This window comes from Coprinopsis cinerea (genome assembly GCF_000182895.1).
Source record: "Coprinopsis cinerea okayama7#130 chromosome 7 map unlocalized cont3.7, whole genome shotgun sequence".
Taxonomy (NCBI): Eukaryota; Fungi; Basidiomycota; class Agaricomycetes; order Agaricales; family Psathyrellaceae; genus Coprinopsis; species Coprinopsis cinerea.
The window spans coordinates 1,707,625-1,728,522 of NW_003307538.1; the positions used below are offsets into that span (position 1 = coordinate 1,707,625).

The following is a 20,898-nucleotide window of genomic DNA, read 5'->3' on the forward strand; positions in this document are numbered from 1 at the left end:
TCACCAGTGCTTCAATCAGCATCAACACCGGAACCATCTGCATCTGCGTCAACAGATCAGTCATTCCACACATACAGCACTCGCCGGTCGTCAGATTCAGCACGAACAGTCCCCAGACACTCCCTTTCAGGCCACAACCGCCTTTCTCAAGATCGCGCAATGTCTATTTCGACTACCCATTCTGTTCCTTCGCGAACCGCTGTTGAGAACCATCTTCGGAAATCATCTAGGGCCTACAGTGGATCCACTGTCGATGGACGAAACTCGCCTGCTCAACCTCGCCTCAGCCGCAAAAAGGTCTATCCAGCGCTCTTATCGCTCGTTGCAGAAGCCTTTCGCGAACGCATTACGCTCTCGGATCGTGTCAAGGATGGCCTCACGTACAAGGCGGTATTCGACGGGCGGGAGGCTGTTGACAAGATTGCCTACATCATCAAAACCACCGATAGAAATCTCGCATTGCTGCTTGGAAGAGCATTGGACGCGCAAAAGTTCTTTCACGATGTTACCTACGATCACCGGTTGAGAGACAGTGCAAATGAGCTTTATCAATTCAGGACCAAGTTACCCAGCCCTTTCGTCAGCGGCGAGTTACCGAATGTGGGGCATGGGGGCGGGGAGGCGCTGCAACATGAGCGGTTAGCACACAAACTTGCTGGTGTTGAGATTTCTCAGGTACGCCCGATTTCGATGCTTTCGAACGACCTCTGAGATTGTGGCTGGTTTCAGGGTTCCTCACATGGGTCAGGGAAGGATGCATCGGATGACGTGCCTCTCCCTTCTGGCGTGTTCACTCTTCTCACCGAATGCTACTCTCCGACATGCAATCGCGACCAACTCTGCTACAGTATCGCTTGTCCAAGGCGACTGGAACAGCAGGCACGATTGAACCTGAAGCTCCAACCTGGCCTATCCAAGCAGATCAGCAGAGAAAGCTTGACTGACGCGCTCGTGAGTGGTCCCCTCATTTCGTTTGCTCCACGCAGGAAAATTAAGATCTCTATAGGAAACCGGATCGCTATGGATACACTCGGTGCCTCCTGAACTAGTCAAAAATCTCTCAGACGCCGAGAAGAAGCGCCAGGAGGCTATCAATGAGGTCATCTACACTGAACGCGACTTTGTTCGAGATCTCGAATACCTTCGTGATGTAAGTTTATCTCGAATCTGTTCCATTCTCTCCAACCTTTTGCCTCGATTTAGGTCTGGATGAAACGATTACGTGAGGAAGACATCATCCCTATCGATAGGCGTGAAGACTTCCTGGCGCAAGTGTTCTGGAATGTGGAGGATATCATCGCGGTGAATACTCGACTGAGGGACGCGCTGAATAAGCGACAGAAGCAATACGCTATCGTTGACAGGATTGGCGATGTCTTGTTGGAATCGGTGCCTCATTTCGGACCCTTCGTTTCATATGGCGCCCATCAACTCTGGGGAAAGTATGAGTTCGAGAAGGAGAAGACTTCGAACCCTGCCTTTGCCCACTTTGTCGAGGTTGGTCTTCTTTTCTTGGTGTTCCCGCAAAGCATCTCACCACCGTGTCAGCAAACGGAACGGTTACCTGAATCAAGGAAACTGGAGCTTAACGCGTATCTCACGAAGCCCACGACGCGTCTTGCACGATACCCTCTTCTGTTGGAAGCTGTTCTTAAACATACGCCCAAAGATAGTCCTGACAAGACGCACCTACCTCAAGTCATCGCCATTATTCGAGAATTCTTGGCCAAAGTCAATGCTGAATCCGGCAAGTCAGAGAACAGATTCAATCTGTTGCAACTTCATCAACAGTTGGTGTTCAGACCGGGAGAAGAGATGGTTTGTTCTTGCCTATCTATAGTGATGCCATGCTGACTTGGGCCTCAAGGATCTTCGATTGGCAGACGAGCAGCGAGAGATGGTGTATAAGGGGACCTTGAACAAGCGCGATGGCGAGATTCACACTTACCTCTTTGACCATGCCTTGCTGTTTACGAAACTTGTGAAGAACAAGAACCAGGAGCAGTACAAGGTTTATCGACCGGTGAGCTATTTATCTCTTCATACTTGCCCGTTCAAGCTTATGATTCCCTAGGCCATCCCATTGGAACTCCTGGTCGTGACTGCTGCCGACGACGGTAACTCTTCGACCGGCACCGGAACCATTCGTTCTCACCGCAAGAGCGGACAAACCCTCACTCGCCGGAGTTCCTTCAGCAAAGATAAGCCTAGCGTCAACAATGTAGTGTCTGCAGTTACCATTCGGGGCGAACCCAAAGGCCAATATTGGATCAACTTTATCTACCTAGGACGACGGCATTATCACCTGATGCTATGGGCGAGTTCGGCTGTCGCTCATCGAAAGTGGTTGGAGGCTATCCTCAAGCAGCAACAGAAGATCACTGAGAAGGCTATGATATTCGATACTGTGCCGCTCAGCGAAGGGTTCTTCAGTGGGCCCAACAAGGTCAACTGTGCAGCGCCTTACAGTGAGTTTGCTCCGTCGTATTCTCCCTTCCAAGGCGAATACTTATATGCGTAGACGGTGGACGACGGGTGGTATACGGGACGGACGATGGTGTCTATATCTCCGACCTTAGAGAATCTCATCGTGACCCGGTCAAAGTTCTAGCACTCCTCGACGTGACCCAGGTCGACGTGTTGGAGGACTACCAACTGCTCATCGTTCTCTCAGGTGGGTACAAATGCTATCCGTAGGACTAACTGTCTAACCATTGGGGACGTCCCTTTCCAGAACGCCAAGTGATCACATTCCCTCTCGATGCACTGGATCAAAACGACCCCATGGCCGGCCTCAAACGTGCCAAACGGATATCCTCGCATACCTCGTTTTTCAAAGCGGGGTACTGCCTCGACAGGGTGCTTGTTTGCATTGTGAAATCCAGCCAATTGTCCAGCACGTTCAAGACACTGGAACCCATCGACACGAATACCCGGGGTCGCTCAAAACCGACGTTCAAAAAGTTGTTGCAGGGCGGTAATGATACCCTCAAAATATTCCGGGTGAGCTGCAGTTGCCCTCGGAACTCCGGGCGTTACTCATTGTGGTCCAGGAGTTCTACATCCCCGTGGAGTCAACGTCAATACACTACCTCAAGACCAAACTGTGTGTTGGGTGCTCCAAAGGCTTTGAGATCGTGGACCTGGAAACTCTGGATACCCAAGGCCTACTTGATCCCCATGACGAATCACTTGACTTTGTGCGCAAGAAAGAGTCAGCCCTCCGACCGATGGCTATCTATCGAATCCACAATGATTTCCTATTGTGTTACGACGGTACGTGATGCTTTGCGGTATCAAATCGGTCGCTAGACGTTTTCGTGACAGAATTCGCGTTTTATGTGAACAAGAACGGCCGCAGGTCACGGAAGAACTTCTTGGTGCAGTGGGAAGGCCAACCAACGGGCTTCGGTGAGCGTTTATTTCGCTTCGCTCTGAGAGTGGTTTTCCTCATGCGGATATGTTTCAGCCCTGCATGAGCCATATGTTCTCGCCTTCGAGCCGTCGTTTGTGGAAATTCGGCATGTTGAGACCGGCATGTTGAGCCAGGTCATCCAAGGGTCGAATTTGCGATTATTGTTCGCGGACACGCCGCCGTCTGTGACAAATGTTGGAGGGATGCACCACAATCCACATGCACCTGGGTAGGGTTTTTTTTTATTTTTGATCCATGTCAGAGATGCTGAAATATTTTTAGAATGTATCCCAACGGCTACGGCGGGCATCCCTATTATCCAGGTTATCAACAACCAGCTCCTCGCCATCCTCAAGGTGTCGGGAGGGACGAGATTCTAATTGTTTCTGACGACCGTGTTCTTTCGTTACGTCCTGCTCAGCGATTCAGCGGGACTGACAGCGGGTCGATGCACTCTCAGAGCCTTAGCCACGCGCACTAATGACCTGGCCCACACCCTTGTATCTTTAACTCTGTATTCCCCTGCATTTTCTCATTTTTCATTTCCTTTTGTATTTGTCCAATTCTTCGTAGTAGTACTAGGTACCATCGTCTATCGCGCTTTGCAGTGTTTTCGTACATAGTCCATGGTTCTCCCCGAGCCAGTCTATCTATCCCTATTAACGTAGCATTTGTTGTGCATGATACACGTAGCTGTAGCATCGTAACGGTGTAATAGTATGCAATCCAGATCGCCATGACGTTTTGGAACTTTGTCATTGGGCAGGGCTAAGAAGGGCTAAGAGCTCAGAGCAGCTGAAAGCGCGCAGGGCGTCAGCCCGGAGTTACCGGACTGCTCGGACTAGAACCCTGGCGGTGATTGGCAATCAATCAATGACATCAGGGCCAAGCTATTTTTGGGCATCAGCGGAAGCGGGGTCCGAGAGTCGTCCTCCGCAACTGACTGTTTTCGTGTATGTAGTCGGACATTCGTGAAAATTTCTCTCAAGGGTGAGTGAATGGGCGAGAGACGAGTCCAGAAGGAAGCCTCCTCGTCCCACTGACTTATCTTGGAATGATACACACAATATTACTTGGATTCGTCAATGCTTTCTCGGACTCGCCCCGGGAGAAGGGTGGAAAGATAGAAAATGTGGGAAACCGGTTGATGGGTGATTCATGTCGCGGGCGTGATCGCATGGGATGATGGCAACGGCGGGGAATTGGAGGTACATATGTAGTGCCCTTCGTCTAGATTTCACCTTTTTCTTTTTAACTTTTCTTCCTTTCTTCTCTTTCGCGTTTTCCGCGTTTTGGCGCCCTCACCCTCCTTTTTCTTAATCATTCGTAACGATGAAGCTGCATATTGTATTCTTACTCTCAGCGCTGCAGCTGGCAGCTGCCGCCCATAATCCACCCAGTCGTTTTGGATTGCACAGGCGCCAGGACCCTCCCTCAGTCTCTGAAGGAGGAGCGTCTTCTCCCTCCCCACCGCCCGCTGCTCCCCCAGGCCCGTCGCATGAACATACGAACCCTCCTCCCCCACCTGAAGTCACTCCTCAACCGCAACCTCCGGCACCAGAAGAACCTCAGGCTGCTCCTCCTGCTACTCCTCCGCCCGTTCTTCCCCCAGGATCTTCCATCTCCGAGAGCACTACAAGACCCACAGGACCTCCTCCGATGGCTACTGGAACAGAAATCCCTCCGTTGGAGAGCGTGACTAGCGGAATGCCCACAAAACCTGCCCTTCTTCCCACTGCGGTTTGGCAGCCCGGCGATAGACCCCCAGTCTCTGGTGCCCCTGCTCTCCCTACTCCATGTGAATGAATTCGTTATATCTTCCTCGAGAATCCGGTTAATCTATCCCCCAATAGTCGTCTATCAAGAAGGTCAATGGCCCGCTCAGGATCGCGTTCCTCCAACAGGTAAGACATTGGTTTTTGTGGGCGCAGAGTAGCGACTGATTGAGGTCGTAAATTAGATTCACCTGAAGTTCAAACTTGGATGAAGGAGCTTGAAGGCCATGATATCCCCGACTTCTCGCCCACCGTCGATGGCTCTTGTGGTGGCGACCCCGCTGCTGCTGCCCAAGCTGCTGAGCGTGGATGGTGGACTTGCGGGGGACATATTCGCGACACTGGTGCGTTCCTTCCTTACCTGCATTCGCGCCGTTTCCAATTTTTGTTGTATGGCAGATATCGTGAACTGCCCCGAGCGAAACACCTGGGGTGTCAGCTTCGACGATGGTCCTTCTGGGTACAGTAAGCTTTCTCATAGATATCTTTGATCGTGCGCATCGTTGACAATATTGTAGCGCAATACCTCTTGAACTACTTGGATGAGGTCGACGTGCGCGCGACCTTCTTCGTCGTCGGCTCCCGTGTTATTGAAAGACCTTCCGTCCTTGTTGAAGAATACATGAAGGGACACGAGATCAGTGTGCATACTTGGTCGCATCGTGTAAGTGATATTCATGCTCGCTGATCTTCCCAATATGCTTACTTCCTGTAGCCTTTGACCTCCTTGACCACTGAAGAAGTCGTTGCTGAGCTTGGGTGGACTCGACGGGCTATCAAGACCGTCCTCGGTGTCACGCCCACTACTATGAGGCCTCCTTTCGGTGATATCGGTGGGTTTTCCTGTGTTGTTAACTATGTCCCTTGTCCCTAACGACATTGAAGATGACCGCGTGCGTGCGATCTCTCTCGCTATGGGCATGGTCCCTATCATGTGGACTCGCACCCCTTCCGGAGGTGTCTTCGACACCAACGGTGAGTAGCGACACTTGTTCTTCCCCACCGCTATCTAAATGTTTTGTCAGACTGGATGGTTGCTGCTGGACATGTTAACGGCACTGAGTCTTTCCAAACCTTCGAAGAGATCTTGACTAATGCTACCACCTCCATGGAAACTGGGTGAGTAGCTCTAGTCCTTCTGTCTTTAATGTGCACTGAATGGGATGTTTAGTTTCATTGTCCTTCAACACGATCTCTATGAGATCTCCGTCGACCTTGCCATGGGCTTCACCTTGCCGCTTGCTCTCTCCTATTCCCCCAGCCTCTCGGTAAGTCATGAGCGCTACTCGTGCCCGGATCAAGTACTAACTTTCATTACAGCTTCAGCCTATCGGCCAGTGCATCAACAAGCCTACCCGCGATCTCTACCTCGAGTCCAATACCAACAAAACTTTCCCCTACCCCCATAAATCCGGTGTCGACACTGACGGTGATGGGGTCATCGATACCAAGTCTGGGGATGGTGGCAAGACTACTGAAGAAATCAAAGCCAAGCAGGAAGAAGAATCCGGCGCCTCTCTCGATGCCTCTATCTTCTTACCCCTGAGCGCCTCCTTGATCATGGGTGCCCTCGCTCTTCTCTAAGCTGTGCACACTTGTACATGTTTCCTACTTCTCGAGCATTAAGCTCATGGACTTTTCTGACTGTATTCGGACTCTGTTGATGCCCTTTAACGTCGGACCCGGATCGCTTTCGTACATATAATACTTGATTTTCTTGTATATAGGTATACGGACTGTTGCACTCTTTTAAACGTCACTCTTTGTTAGATAGCCTGTAGCAGTCGTGCTTAATGTTGACTTGTAGTAGACGACAATCAGAGATACAATCGGAAATAGCCGTCTTCTCGTACTTAGCGTGTGGTTGTTCCATTTCCGCGATCAATGCTACGAGCGCTACGACCATAGTGAGTGTGGTGCAGCTCCCTTTCTCCCCTCCGCAATCATGGTTTCCCTCATCAACATCGTCCGCGACAGTGAGCAGGCGCATTCTGTCGACGGCGAACTGGCTGCTCATCGTATCTGATTTCCAGAGTTCCTCGAGGCCATCCGCTCTGTGAACCCACCCTCGAGATGGAAGATTCTGGTCGTGGACGACCATTCGCAGAAGCTAATTGGCGCCGTCTTGAAGCATTTCGATATTCTGCAGGAAAATGTAACCTGTATGTCCCCGTTTTCGACGTCCGGATCTCTTTCGGATGACACGAAAGAGGCCTGAACTGACGTTTCTATTCATGACGCTGCTCCTCGCGCTGCAACGGGCCAACCATATCGTGAATACCAGTGATCGAGTCCATCTCCAACCATCGAGAGCCTCAGCCTGAATTCGAGGCCATGTACCTCCTCATGCCGACACGACAGAACGTGGAACGAATCATCAGGGACTATAGCGGAAGGCTACAGTACGGCGGCGCACATCTGTTCTTCATCGAAGGTGGGTGTTTAGGGGTTACACCACCGCGTCTCAGTGGCTCAGGGATCCGTTGGGGACTCGTGAAACTCATGTTGGCTGTTTTCAGGGTTGTCCGAAGAGCTGTTCCAGCGATTGACGTCCTCACCTGCTGAACCCTATCTCCGGGCTTTGAAGGAACTGTTCCTTAATTTCTGGGGTGTGTCGCGCGGCTACTGTATTCCTTACCCTGGCAGTAGACTGATTAGTGTTCAGCTACGGAAGCTCAAGCATTCTCGCTACAAGAACCCGGTCTCTTCTTCAGTATCTACAGCCCGCCGAGGACTGAAGCTGCATTCAAACCCGCTCGGGATCGCCTCGAAGAAGACCTCCAGTTCACAAGTAAAGTGGTAGGTGCGGAATCATACGAGCGTCTAGGTTACTTCGGCGAAAGCTCGCTGTAACTCGACGTTCTACACAGGTCGTTTTCGCTTACCGCTGTATTCCTTCAGATCGCCAACTGCTGCATCACGCTGAATGAGTACCCATACATCCGATACTATATGCCCTCGAACCATCCGCCACTTGGGCCTTTGAAGCCTAATGCCCAGACTCGAGCGCCCCCGCCTTCGGAAGGGTCATCGAGATGGCGTACCAGCCTTGCACGGGGATCGGATGCCAGGGCTCATGAGGCTGCGGATACCGAATACGTTACGAGGCTATTGGCTTTCATGGTGGAGCAGAATCTGGAAGAGCATAAAAAGCTGAATCCGGATTTCGGGGTACGTCGCAACTTGACATTCGAAATCCCAATAAATTAACAGAAATGAATTGTGCAGAAATCAGAGCAAGGAAGGCCTAGAGGTGTCCTCATCATTACGGACAGGTCTATGGATATGATTGCGCCCTTTGTCCACGAATTCACATATCAAGCTATGGCACACGACTTGTTGCCCATCCATGATAACAAATACACGTACGTACAACATCTTTTGATGGAAGCAGTGATTCTGACCATTTGGTTACAGGTATAAATTCCAGTCCGCTATTGGCGCCTATGAAGACAAAACAGCAACTCTATCCGACGCCGATAATGTCTGGACTGAGGTCCGACATATGCACATGAGAGAGGCTATTGATAAACTCATGGCCGACTTCAACAAGTTCTTGACGGACAATGCGGTCTTCAAAGGGTGTGTAATTGTATCGGACGTCGTGATCTTTATCCCAGGTCGTCTGACGCATGGTACGAAACAGAGAAGGCGCTGCCAATCTTAACGACATGAAGGAGATGCTTGCCAATCTTCCTCAGTATCAAGAACAGCGAGAGAAGTTCTCTCTGCACTTGAATATGGCGCAGGAGTGTATGGCGAAATTTGAGAATGACAAGCTGCCGCCGATCGCCAACGTCGAACAGGTGAATGATCTAGTGTATCGCAAAGGGCTTTTGTTGACATGAATTCAACCTCGATAGTGCTGCTCGACCGGGCTCAACGCTCAGGGCAAGTCACCGAAAGGCTTGGTTGAAGAGATGGTTCCTTTGCTAGATAGCAGAGACGTCAGGTCCGTCGAGGTTTTCCTCCAAACCGTTTTCATTATGATTGACTTGCTTCAACAGCAACATCAACAAAGTTCGAATCATTTCCCTTTACATTCAATACAGAGATGGTGTTCCAGACGAGGATCGTCGACGTCTGTACCAACACGCCCGTCTGAGTTTGGCAGAACAAGATGCTGTCAACGCGCTTGCTCACCTTGGCGTCCGATTGAGCAGGGTATGGTTCTTTGCTTTTGTATCGGATCTGGTAGTAACTGGATCGTGTTACAGGGCCCTAACGATAAAGACCGCAAGAAGATCAAGCAGAAGCCGACTAGAGATGACGAATATGAACTTTCTCGATTCAAGCCCGCTATTCGCGCTGTTCTAGAGGTATGTTGACGGGATTCCTTTTGCTTTCCTTCTGCTTCTAATCAGTTGTGTTCTAGGACCAAGTGGCAGAGAAGCTCGAGACCTCCATGTTCCCTTACGTGAGGGATGCGCCATCCCAAGTCAATCTCCAAACGAGTTTGCGCTCTCCACCACCACAAACCACTTCTTTGCGCAGTCAGAAACCTGCCTGGCATCGCGCCCCCAAACAAAGCGCGATTTCGAACAACAAGCAGAGGATCATTGTTTTCGTTGCCGGCGGTGTGACCTACTCGGAGATGAGGGAAGCGTATCAGCTTTCAAGCAGCTTGAATAAGGATATCATCATTGGTGGGTGTTTCTGCTCACTCACTGGCGATAAGTGCTAATGTCATGATTTCAGGTTCTACTCATACCATCACACCGAACGGCATGGTGGATGATCTGAAAGTGCTCGACCTCCAGGGTGCAGGTTCGCGCGCCCTTCCCAACGGTCTTAGAGATCGCAGAGATGGACCTCGCCCATTCCAAGACTTCTATGACGAGAAATACTTCACCAAAGACCCGCCGCCACCAGTGCGGCCTGCTCCTGCTCCTGCTCCGGCACGGCAACAGGTTCCCACCAAGATTATCCAGCCTTCGCCAACCAATTCATACCAAGGGTCGGTGAACTCTGTGAACGCCCCGCCTGAGAAGAAGAAGAAGCGCAATTTCTTTGGCTTCTGATTTGAGATGAGCACCTGGTTATACCTCCTTTCGTTCTGTATGATAACCCCCCTTTTACGATTAATGACGACCTTCCTTGATACCCGCCACGAGATGTTCTCTTTGCCTTCCTCTCATTGAAAGGGCATGGAATATAGGCGTGATAGTACAATAATGAGAAGAGTAATGAATTACGTCGAGTACTCCAGCTTCGCTGTAGAGATAAATAGTGGTCAAAGACAGCGTCGCAAGGAAATGACGGCAGAACGTACTCTCGTGTTTCTTCGCCTCGCCAACCTTTCTCGCCGCCTTGATTAAGTCTTCCTGGATGATGTACTCTCTGTCGTCCCGGATGGCGAACATTCCAGCTTCGGTAACCACGTTTCGAAGATCGGCACCGTTGAAACCGTCTGAAAGCTTCACGACTGCCTCGTAATCGATTTCGCCGTTCTTGTTCACTGGACCAGTGTGAATCTTGAGAATTTCTAGTCGGGCTTGCTCGTTGGGAAGCGGAATCTCGATCTTTCGGTCGAGTCGTCCGGGTCGTAGGAGGGCTGGATCGAGGGTATCGGGTCGGTTAGTGGCCATGATGAGCTTCGTCCTTCCTAGCGAATCGAAACCGTCCATTTGGTTTAGCAACTAAGGGTACCGCGATGAGTTCCGAGTTGACTCTGATAATCACAATTACACACCTCCATTAGCGTTCGCTGAATTTCACGATCCGCACTCGTTCCTTCTGAGAAACGACGACCACCAATGGCGTCGATTTCGTCCATGAATATCACACAAGGCTCATGTTCACGGGCATAACCGAACATCTCTCTGACCACACGAGCTGACTCTCCGATGTACTTGTCGACGATGGCGGATGAGACGACTTTGAGGAAGTTGGTGTTGAGGGTTGCTGCGACTGCTCGGGCGAGGAGAGTCTTTCCTGTTCCTGGTGGACCATATAGCAGGACACCCTTTGGAGGTTTGATGCCTACTCTTTGGAAGAGTTCAGGGTTGAGGAGAGGGAGTTCGATGATCTGTATTGCAATCGAGGTAAGTGGATGTCTTAGTTGGGAGGACTGAATGCGCACCTCTCGTAGTTCTCGGACCTGTTCACCGAGACCACCAATACCGGCGAAAGAAGCTCCTCCAGGGTCTTCCATACTCATCTTGTAGACCAATGGGTCGACTTCTCGGGGCAATATCCGCATAATGGTGAGGGTGGTCATGTCTAATGAAACACGGGTTCCTGCTTTGAGTTTGTCGACTGGGAGTGTTGGTCTGTACGATACGACATAGCGGGGTCCTGAAGATGCTTTAACAATAACTGTATTGACGTATCAGGAGGTTGGAAGGGAATGTGGAAGCTGAGGAACGCACAGCGGTCGTCGTCGAGTTGTTTCATGACTTCTCCAATGATTTGGCCGACGGACTGGACGGCCTTGATGTCTTCCTCTGTCTTTGCATAGGCTTTCTCGAGGTCCTTTAACGAGAATCGAACTAGAATGTATCTTCAATTAGAATTCCCATTTCATTTTCAACTGTCTTACGGTTCTTCAGGCTTTCGCTATTCGTTTCGTGCTGCTTCAATTTCTAATAACACAGGGTAAGAAAGAGTGATACAGATTTCAAGCTGGACACTGACATCTCTGTAGGCCTTGAGCGCGTCCTTTTTGCGCTGGTCAAATTGTGATGTGGATGAGGAAGCCATTGTGTTGTTGGTGAAGAGATAACGAGTGCAGACACTTGACTCTGGTTCGCGGCCAGAAACGAGAACGCGTAAGTGACGCGTTCCTTGCCGGAAAAGGAAAGTGGGTCACATGATTAAGGCAGGCCCCTATCGGCCCGCGACGTCAATCAAGGTCGCCCACAATTGCCTTTGGCGACGATGTTCTTTCACTTCGCTGGTCACCTGCAGCACAACCGCAGTCCTCCTCGTGCCGCAGTACGCAGTCGATTGACTCAGACTCGCCTATAAGAAGTGGTCTGCTCGAGGTTGACGTCCTCAGGCCCCTTGTCCCCGCACAGCTACCTGCTTGTTGGGAATAGAGGCCTTTCCACCGTGTCACAATGTCCGAAAGACCAAGTAAGTTGGTTTGGTGTTAATGTATGAACTCTTATTGACTCATCTAGAACCGAAACACAGTAAATCTAGGATATGCACCGCGTTTGCACAGAAAGGAAAATGCGCGTTTGGCGCGATGTGTAAATCCAGTCACGACGTTGGCGCTAACGGTTCGGCCAGAGGATCGCAGCAATCTCCAAAGCCATCTTCGTCTGCCAAAAGTGTCAAATCGTCTAGTAAACCGCAGAAGAAGCGGCCGCCGCCTACGCCGGTGGTTAAACCGGCGGAGAGTATCCCTAGCCGTTCACCCACTCCAGACGACCCTCTCGAAAAGCAAGAAATGATTGACGAAGACGATGAAAAGGAGCCTTGTGTGTTCTGGCCTGGAAATTGTGGCTCTGGAGATCAGTGTGCATTTCTGCATGTGGATCCAGCGCCTGCTCCTGCCGAAGCAAAAACCGTGGCAGGTGAGAGCATTGTGGTATGCAGTAAATTGGATTCGCTCAGTCTTCTTCCAGAGTCCTCTACGTCCAAGCAGAAGGAGAACCTGGTCTGTAAGCACTTTCTGAAGGGTAGTTGCAAGAGAGGCACGACGTGCTCCTTTGCACATCCGAAAGGGACTTCAAGTTCGACTGAATCACGGTCGTCGAAGGGGAAGGGAAAGGAGCCTGCTCCCACTTATCGCCCTGCATCTCCCTTTGGGTACGGCCATGTTGAGAACGACACCAGTAAGCATATGCAGCTGTTAAAGCCTGGTTTCTTGACTGATTACGGTTTCATAGGCGACGATGAAACCGAACAAGGCAATGATTCCGACACCGATACAGAAAGTCGTTATGCGGATAGCTCGGCTGGAGGGTGGGTCAAGGCTCGAACCAGCGCGCGTAAAACCCATGCCCGCGATCCTCCCATTGTTGAAGACAAGGAGAGCGTCTTCGAGTTTAGCAACAATCCCAAGCATCGTGGCCCCACGCAGGTAGCCCAGCCACCAGCAGTAGCACCGCCTCCACCGCAAATTCAGACCCCAACCATCGCTGTCCCGCATATCACCCAAGCTATGTTCCACTGGAGCCAGTTTGCAGATCCCAATGCGGATCCTAATGTCGCCTTTTGCAAACAATTGACCCAGAACAACTGCGCTCTGCAAGCGCAATGTCGCTTCAGGCATTCCCTTACACCGGAAGAGTATACCACACTCTTTAAGGACCAACAGCCGATGCTCATGACCCTCAACCAATCCCTCGGTACTGCGCAGGGCGCCGTTCCCCAAGCACAGCCAGTCTATTACCAGGTTGCCCAACCTCCGCCCATCGCACCCACTATCCCTGTAATACAATCTCCCCCACCGCCCGCCAAGCCTCCTATATCAAAGGTCCTCTGCGCCTTCTGGATCCGCAACAAATGCCAGAATGGCGACAAATGCCCTTTCCGCCATGAAGGAACCCCCATCACGGAGACCGCCTCTGGTTATGACTCGATGGACAACCTCCGGGGGACGAGTCCTGTGCAGGATATCTGTCGACACTTCCAGAAGGGACATTGCATCTTTGGGGACAAGTGCCAGAACAGCCATATTATGCATTCGGACATTCAGAACTATCGGACCAAGGCCAGGGCTGATGCCAACGGATGGGGAGCCCCGGCTGAGGAGGATAATGGGTGGGGTGTGTCGAGCGGCAATCCAGATGCTTGGGGCGAAAGCGATGATCACACTGGCTCCAAGGCCGACGATGGTTGGTGGGGCTCCGACGATAGGTCCAACAACAGGACCGAACGACGCGACAATTGGTCGTCTAATTCGAACACGAGGACCTCTGACAGATCCTCGGGTCGTATATGCTATGATTATCAAGTTGGGAGGTGTACTCGAGGGGATCGGTGTAGGTTCAGTCATGATCTTGGAAGTGGTCGTGGAGGGCCTAATGACGAATATCGAGGGACACAGTCGCGGGGTAGTGGGTCATCTTCCTCTCGGTGCAAGTTCTACGACCAAGGAGATTGTCGCCGAGGGAATGCTTGTTCTCGCAGGCACGAGGATGGTGGATCTTGGAAGCGGGCCGACTCTTACCAGGCTGAGGGCTGGGGTAGTGCGCAGGATGAGGGGCAGGACCATGAGGCTAATGGGTGGGGAGCTGAGGAAGGTACAACGGGGGATGTGTGGGGGCAGGATGCAGCCGACGATCATCGAGACGAGGATGAAGGAGAACCACGGGATGGCGACGTTACCCACGAAGATGAACGAGAGTCCGCGAAGGGGAGTGAAGACGAGGGAGACGGCAGTGATGGCTGGAACACTAGTAGGAAGTGGTTCGAGCCCAGCGACAATACCGATCGTAGTACTTCCGCCAAGAAACGGCCACTTTGCTTAAAGTTCGGGCAGGGGGCTTGCCGTAGAGACGACTGTGCCTTTCAGCACAGTTTACCTTCGGACCAAGCTGCTATCCACTCCAGGGCTGAGTCGGCAGTAGAAGATGACGAGATAGAAGAAACCCAAGAAGCTGAGCCGGAGGTTGATGTCACCCCGGTCGAAGATGTCCCTCCTGCTCGTTCTCCTTCACCCGAAGTAAGTACGACATACATTGGCGACAGTTCATTTCTGACTTGTTACAATTAGATCGAGGAACATCCCCTTGTCCAGCGTTTCGTCAACAATTGCACAGTTCGCTTCGACGCCCAGTGCCAACCCGAGGAAATCATGACGGCGGCCGACTCGAAGAAACTCGTGCTGTCTCACCTCCCGATCGGTATCACAGACGAAGAAATCCAGCGTCTCGTCAAGCACATTGGTGCTGTTAAAGAGATCGTAGAGCTTGGCACAGGCGAGGCCACGGCCACGTTCAGTGTCGAGTTCGAGGACGCGGCCGCTGCCCTAATCGCGGTTAGGCTGCTCAACGGGAAGGATTATTCGGGTCAGACGGTCGTCGCAAAGCTTGACAGTCGAGCAACGGTATCCGGGAGGTCACCGCTGGGTAGCCAGGTCTTGCTGGTGTCGTGGCCCTGTCCTACGCTGACTGCATGGATATTTTACGAAACCGTGACGATTGCGAAGCAGGCAGCACAGAAGATCAACGGGGTGAAGTTCCAGGACCGGACGATCAAGGCGCTCTACGAGGCTGGAAAGGGCAACAAGCGCGGACCATGGCCTGTTCGTGTCACCAACCTTCCTCCCGCCGCTTCCAAGGACGATCTGAAAGGCCTGTGCGATGTCCCCTTCGTTGTGACCGATTTGGGCCAACCGACCTATACCGAATCGCCTCGGGATGCCATTCAGGAGGCGCTGGAGGAGTATGGGGGAGTGCTGTCATTCGAGGATTCTCTTGAAGAGAACACGGTGTCGAAGAACTTTGTATATGCGACGATGGAAGGACACGCGGCTGCTCAGGCAGCGGCCAAGGCGCTCAACAAGACGAAGCCGTCATATATCGGAGAGCAATATTTGACTGTCCAGCATATCTACCTCGCCGGGTTTCAGATGCCAGCTAAGGCCTTCGAGTGTGTCGCCGACCAAGTCAAAGTAATCCGGGAGGTGCAGAAAGGGACGTGCACTGTGGTTGATTGGCCCTTGGTGGATACCCACGTCGTCAAGATCTATGCTCCCGTCGATCAAGCTGTTGCCTTTTGCACTGCCCACGCCGAACTGGAAAAGGTGGCTGACGGTTTAGTCGTGACATCGGAGGATGGGGCCAATGTTTGGGACGACTACCTTGAGACGACCAGCGCGGAAAAGGCGATCGAGAAGTTCAACGAGCGCCCGACGGATGTGCCTTGTTTTGTTTACATCGACAAGCGTTATCAGGTTGTTCGCGTCTATGGAGCACCTGATGGGCAGAAACGTGGACAAGCGGCCCTCATGAAGATCTTGAAAACGGTCAACGAGCAACGCCACGAACTCGCTGTCCCCCGGGAGAAGATGGCGGCGATCATCGACAATGGCTTGTCTGAGCTTCATAATTCACTTGGAGGCAGCAAGGTAACGCTCGACATCGTGAGTCCCAAACTGGTTATCAGGGGCACGCCGGACGATCTTGGCAAGGCCAAGTTGGTGCTGAGCGTTGCCCCTGCTTCCTCGATTCCGTCGACGGTCGCTCGGTCCAAGTTGTGTCCTGTTTGTGAACGAGAACCCGTCGACCGTGTCAGGCTGAGCTGCAGACATGTCTACTGCAAGGCATGTCTGAAGTTCGCTTTGACGAAGACTGCGAAAGGCGAAATGGCTGGACAGCCCTTCTTTTCTTGCATTTATTCGGATGAAGGTGGAGATGACGATGGCTCTACCCCTGCTCAAACCTGCGGGGCACCTATCTCATATGCAGTTGTTCGGGACACACTGCAGATGGCTGGCGAGGTGGAGTTTTTGAAGGCAGCGTTTGCGTTCTTCATTCGGGCTCACCGAGACCAATACTTTTTCTGTCCCACACCTGACTGCGTTGCGGTCTATCGCTCGGCGGAAGAGGAGATCGTCATCCGTTGCACAATGTGTTCTGGAGATATTTGTCCTTTATGTCGCTCGAGGAGTCACGACGGCAGGCTGTGTGCGGAGCGGATGTGAGGGCTTGATTGAAATAAAGAATTTCATGGAATCCGGGACAGTTTTCGTAGATTATGCTTGGTTGCTCATGTCCTATGTACTAATCTCGTTTTACCCTGTATGATATGGCAACTTTGTTTCCGTGCAGGCCGCCTTGGCTCTCGATCAAGAATTGATCGATTACTCCCACGTGTGTGATCGCCGATATCCCCGAAGCCTCCGACGACTCTGGACGGGGCGCTAATTCGAAGCAAGGTCCAACCATGACATGACGGAAGATGATTACATATCCCATGTGTTGTCCTTCTAAAACCATTTCCTTCCTGTCCACAACGACGACCACGGGCGCTGGTCACAGTGGTTGCGCCCAGGCTATTCGGTGGCGGATAACTAGCGAAGTGAGTGAACCGACTTAGTTTTGGGCCTGAACAAAGTTCTGACAATGATCTGCTACCGTCTTAAGTGCGACGCACGGGACTCTACTTCAGCTGAACTCGTGTGTCTGTCCTTCTCCGACGTTCACAAATAGTGTTGCCATCGAGGAACGCCTTTACTTGACCTGTCGCGACATCCACAAAGGCACCATCTACTACCCCCGTCTACGCTGTTGAGCTGGCCACCAACCTCCTCCCGTTTTTGACGACTTCGCATTCACCGATCGTCCGACGCGATGCTGCGTCGTGCACCTCGCACCAGAGACTACTATGCCCCATCATCACGCTCGCGGACTGCCTCAATATTCCGGCTACTGCTCAGATATGTTCGAAGACCGGTTTTAGCAGCGCTGCTGCTGGGTATTGCTGTATTCTTTGCCGGGTTGATACAAGAGTGGATGTTTTCTGCAAGAATGCAGAGGTATGACTTCGTATCGCTTGGGTTTGTCGGGGACCAGTTGTGCTTAGGTTCACTCTTATAGAGACCCTCATGATCTCCCAATCCCAATCCAAAGAGCTGAAGATCACATCTTGACGATGACGAAAACGCAAACCACATTCATCAAAACGACCGTGACGAAAACCATAGTTCCTGCAGAAGCCACCAGTCGCTCAGGTCCCCGCCCACTCGATGCATTCGGCTTTCCCATATACGACTCAAGCAAGCGACCTGGAGAACACGAAGCTGTCCCGTTTCTACGCCGCGATGGTACTTCCGAGCCTTCACTCGTCGATCGACCGCCCGAGAGTCGGCATTTTTATCGACCAGATGGATTGGTGGAGGTCAATCCGAATGGTCCACACCCCATTTTCGAGTTGATTGAGAAGGGCGAGCGGGAATGGAAGCGGAAGCATGACAGAGCGAGCAGGACTCTGAAGGAGGCGTGCGCAGAGTATAAACGCCGGTATGGGAGGCGGCCACCAAAAGGGTTCGAGAAATGGTAAGGATATTTCATTAACGTAAATAAAGTGGTGCTGAACTATATTAGGTGGGCCTACGTTCAAAAATACCAAGTCCAGCTTCCAGACGAGTATGACCAGATCCATCGCGACTTGGAACCGTTCTTTGCCTTCGAGCCCTTGATGCTTCAGTGGATTGAATACGAGTGGGAGGGCCATGCCGACTCCTTTACCATCGGTGAGTAGTAATCACTCTTGCTGTCGTACGTCCCGTTAATGACGGTAACCTCTCTGATAGGCAAGGAGGAAATTGGCTCGCCGTTGGATTTATTAAACTTTACCTTGCCGGAGAGTGGTCAGATCAGGCACGAGCTAGCCAAGGGAGCCAATATGATTATTGACTTGATGAAGGAAGTGGAGGAGGACCTTCCCGTATTCAGGTTGGTGCCGGTTGATCGATCACTTTATAAATTGCTTTCTCAGACCGATACTCGTTTTCAGAGCTGTGTTTAGCCCTCATGATAACCCCAGTCTATTGTCTGATTGGGAATTCAGGAGAGATGCCATCGAGGCTGCCAAACGGGGAGAATGTAGGCCGTCCCTCGTTCCCGCTCAGCTAGGAACGGAACGTAGTTGACACTCTGCCTCTTAGATCTTGACCTATCTCAACCACGCGAACAGAAACATCACGGATGGAAGACGGCCTGCCCACCGTTCTCGCCCATCTGGGCTGATCCATTACCTTACTCCATTGCAAACGGTGTTACCACTCCTCCAACCCTTCGCCAACTGGAGCAACTGAAGTACAGCAGCCCTCATTCCAATTATAGTGGGTTTGGACCACACCCTAAGACGTTCATCCATGACCATGCAGCAACCCTGTCGCCTTGTGAACACCCTGCCCACTTGCTGATGCACGGTCAGTTCCTACGGTATGGCCATGGAGGACCTGTACCGTTGCGTGAAAAGCTGGCGAATACGGGTGAGTGGGCTCATTCTGGATCCTTTGGTGCGTCTTGTTGACTTGCTGCAATCTAGAGGACCTCCCGGAGCCGGTATACTATGGAATGGTGCCGTACTTCAGCTACAGTCCCACGCGACTTCACGACGACATAGTCGCGGCCGTACCCATGGGATGGGTGGATGATGTCTACCCGCGTTCAGTATGTCCCGCTATCATAGAAACTCTCTTCCTGGGCGCTTATATTTGATTACAGGACGACCCTCCCTTTGATGAGAAGCCAGATTCTCGGCTCCACTGGCGAGGTCGAAATACTGGAATGTGGTGTGGAAATGACAACGACGTCGAAAGTCTGAACACAGTTCTGGGTAAAACCATCGGCGGTGTATGTATCCCTGTCTTCAGTTGCGCTTGGGTTTGCTGAATGATGCCTCATAGTATAATCCCAAAGAAAAGCATACCATAGGCCCCGACCGTGCCTGGTGGCTATCGCAACGAGGAAGGCTTGTCGATTGGGCGAATCGTATGTGGGAAGGGCTGTACGAAGTTGAGCCCGCTCAGGTGCCCCATTCGTTGAATGTCGGCGTGCCTCACGAAATCTGGAAACGGTCTACTGTTCCTGAGTTTGAGGACGACCTATTCGTTGGTCCCATGCCCAATGACACCTCCCTACATGGGAGGCGCATGGGGGGAAGCCTCCGGAAAGGGAAAACTTTGCCAGCTCATTGCCATGCAGGTGTTCTTCGATCCCCGCCTTCCCCCGAGTACCGGCTCGCTGCACCTCCGGACAAAAATGACGACACTGAATGGATTGGCCACGAGAGTCCACCTTTATCCAAGTCGGATTGGTCGCCCGCTATGTGTGATATCGCTTTCGTTGGCTCCCCGCTGAACTGTGAAGGGAGGATGTGTGACAAAGTCGGGGACATGTATGAATTTAGGAAGGTGCAAGGAGGGAAGGAACAGGGAAGGTACAAGTTTGTGATGGATGTCGACGGGAATGGGTGGAGCTCGAGGTTCAAGAGGTTGATTACTTCGAATAGCTTGATCTTCAAGAGTACCGTGTATCCTGAATGGTGAGCATACTTGCTTTTGCATGTCAGCTTTAGCTGACTCCATTCCATCCTTCAGGTTCACCGACCGTATCCAGCCCTGGGTGCACTATGTTCCCATCCAGCTTGATCTTTCAGACCTCCTCGACACCCTGTACTTCTTCCGTGGCGATCCTTCCCAACACAACCACCATCTCGATCTAGCAGCAAAGATGGCCGATGCGGGTCGGCAGTGGAGCAAACGATACTGGCGGAAGGAAGATATGGTTGCTTATATGTTCCGACTGTTCCTGGAGTATGCGAGGGTGATGGGAGACGAGTTTGGGAGGAGGGAAGATTATGTGTATAGGGAAGCCGATGAAGTCAAGAGGGGCGAGATGAGAAGCGAGGATGCGGGACCTCAACTATCTGAGGATGCTCCGCTGTACGAAGTTGAAGACTTCAATGCTGCACACCCAACTCCTGTTAACGATTGGAAGGATGATGAATCGAATCCAGCCAGGCCACTCGTCCTCTGAGGTTCTCCACTCCGGATAGACAATCACCTTGTAAATGTATATGGACATCTCTCCCGACATCTAGCATCTGTAGAATGCACTATGTAATTTCATCCGGTAGGAACTTCAGCCACCTTTCTGGTAAGATTCGATAGTTTCGCTAACTAAGGTGTCATATCCCTTATGCTGCCCGCATCAACGGCGATGTCATGACGGTCTCCACTGTTATCAACTTGGACTTATACCCCGTGGATCTTTCTTATCCATATGGGTACAGAAGATA

The 20,898-nt window shown here is 51.7% G+C and overlaps 6 protein-coding genes across 6 annotated transcripts; 5 read left to right on the forward strand and 1 right to left on the reverse strand.

Annotated features, from left to right (window-relative positions):
- Nucleotides 1–159: 159 nt before the first annotated feature.
- CC1G_14847 (RhoGEF Rgf2) lies at nt 160–3,795 on the forward strand (the record flags this gene model as incomplete). Its single annotated transcript, XM_002910824.1, has 12 exons — nt 160–675; nt 730–951; nt 1,007–1,150; nt 1,204–1,818; nt 1,868–2,023; nt 2,075–2,468; nt 2,522–2,674; nt 2,735–3,003; nt 3,054–3,276; nt 3,328–3,411; nt 3,470–3,644; nt 3,678–3,795. The coding sequence occupies 12 exons, from the start codon at nt 160–162 to the stop codon at nt 3,793–3,795; spliced, it is 3,069 nt and encodes a 1,022-aa protein (XP_002910870.1).
- Nucleotides 3,796–4,646: 851 nt separating this feature from the next.
- Nucleotides 4,647–6,774, forward strand: CC1G_09013 (chitin deacetylase; the record flags this gene model as incomplete). Its single annotated transcript, XM_001831432.2, has 10 exons — nt 4,647–5,213; nt 5,269–5,319; nt 5,376–5,534; nt 5,590–5,655; nt 5,709–5,854; nt 5,906–6,023; nt 6,076–6,165; nt 6,216–6,309; nt 6,362–6,458; nt 6,511–6,774. Exons 1-10 carry the CDS (start codon nt 4,748–4,750, stop codon nt 6,772–6,774), a joined length of 1,551 nt encoding a protein of 516 aa, XP_001831484.1. The 5' UTR covers nt 4,647–4,747.
- Nucleotides 6,775–7,135: 361 nt separating this feature from the next.
- CC1G_09014 (Ras opposite) lies at nt 7,136–10,211 on the forward strand (the record flags this gene model as incomplete). Its single annotated transcript, XM_001831433.1, has 14 exons — nt 7,136–7,166; nt 7,224–7,352; nt 7,475–7,624; nt 7,710–7,799; nt 7,856–7,989; nt 8,092–8,361; nt 8,419–8,555; nt 8,608–8,772; nt 8,837–8,996; nt 9,054–9,142; nt 9,198–9,354; nt 9,408–9,509; nt 9,566–9,836; nt 9,889–10,211. The coding sequence occupies 14 exons, from the start codon at nt 7,136–7,138 to the stop codon at nt 10,209–10,211; spliced, it is 2,208 nt and encodes a 735-aa protein (XP_001831485.1).
- Nucleotides 10,212–10,381: 170 nt separating this feature from the next.
- CC1G_09015 (ATPase) lies at nt 10,382–11,892 on the reverse strand (the record flags this gene model as incomplete). The annotated part of the gene is made up of 7 exons (XM_001831434.1): nt 10,382–10,404; nt 10,463–10,829; nt 10,883–11,218; nt 11,273–11,508; nt 11,562–11,681; nt 11,732–11,774; nt 11,827–11,892. 7 exons carry the CDS (start codon nt 11,890–11,892, stop codon nt 10,382–10,384), a joined length of 1,191 nt encoding a protein of 396 aa, XP_001831486.1.
- Nucleotides 11,893–12,251: 359 nt separating this feature from the next.
- Nucleotides 12,252–16,792, forward strand: CC1G_09016 (hypothetical protein; the record flags this gene model as incomplete). The annotated part of the gene is made up of 6 exons (XM_001831435.2): nt 12,252–12,267; nt 12,315–12,713; nt 12,765–12,800; nt 12,864–12,974; nt 13,029–14,809; nt 14,861–16,792. The coding sequence occupies 6 exons, from the start codon at nt 12,252–12,254 to the stop codon at nt 16,790–16,792; spliced, it is 4,275 nt and encodes a 1,424-aa protein (XP_001831487.2).
- Nucleotides 16,793–17,118: 326 nt separating this feature from the next.
- CC1G_09017 (CAP1) lies at nt 17,119–20,636 on the forward strand (the record flags this gene model as incomplete). The annotated part of the gene is made up of 11 exons (XM_001831436.2): nt 17,119–17,169; nt 17,235–17,626; nt 17,688–18,146; nt 18,195–18,343; nt 18,404–18,545; nt 18,661–18,695; nt 18,758–19,087; nt 19,144–19,268; nt 19,323–19,451; nt 19,505–20,142; nt 20,198–20,636. Exons 3-11 carry the CDS (start codon nt 17,743–17,745, stop codon nt 20,634–20,636), a joined length of 2,391 nt encoding a protein of 796 aa, XP_001831488.2. The 5' UTR covers nt 17,119–17,169; nt 17,235–17,626; nt 17,688–17,742.
- Nucleotides 20,637–20,898: the final 262 nt, after the last annotated feature.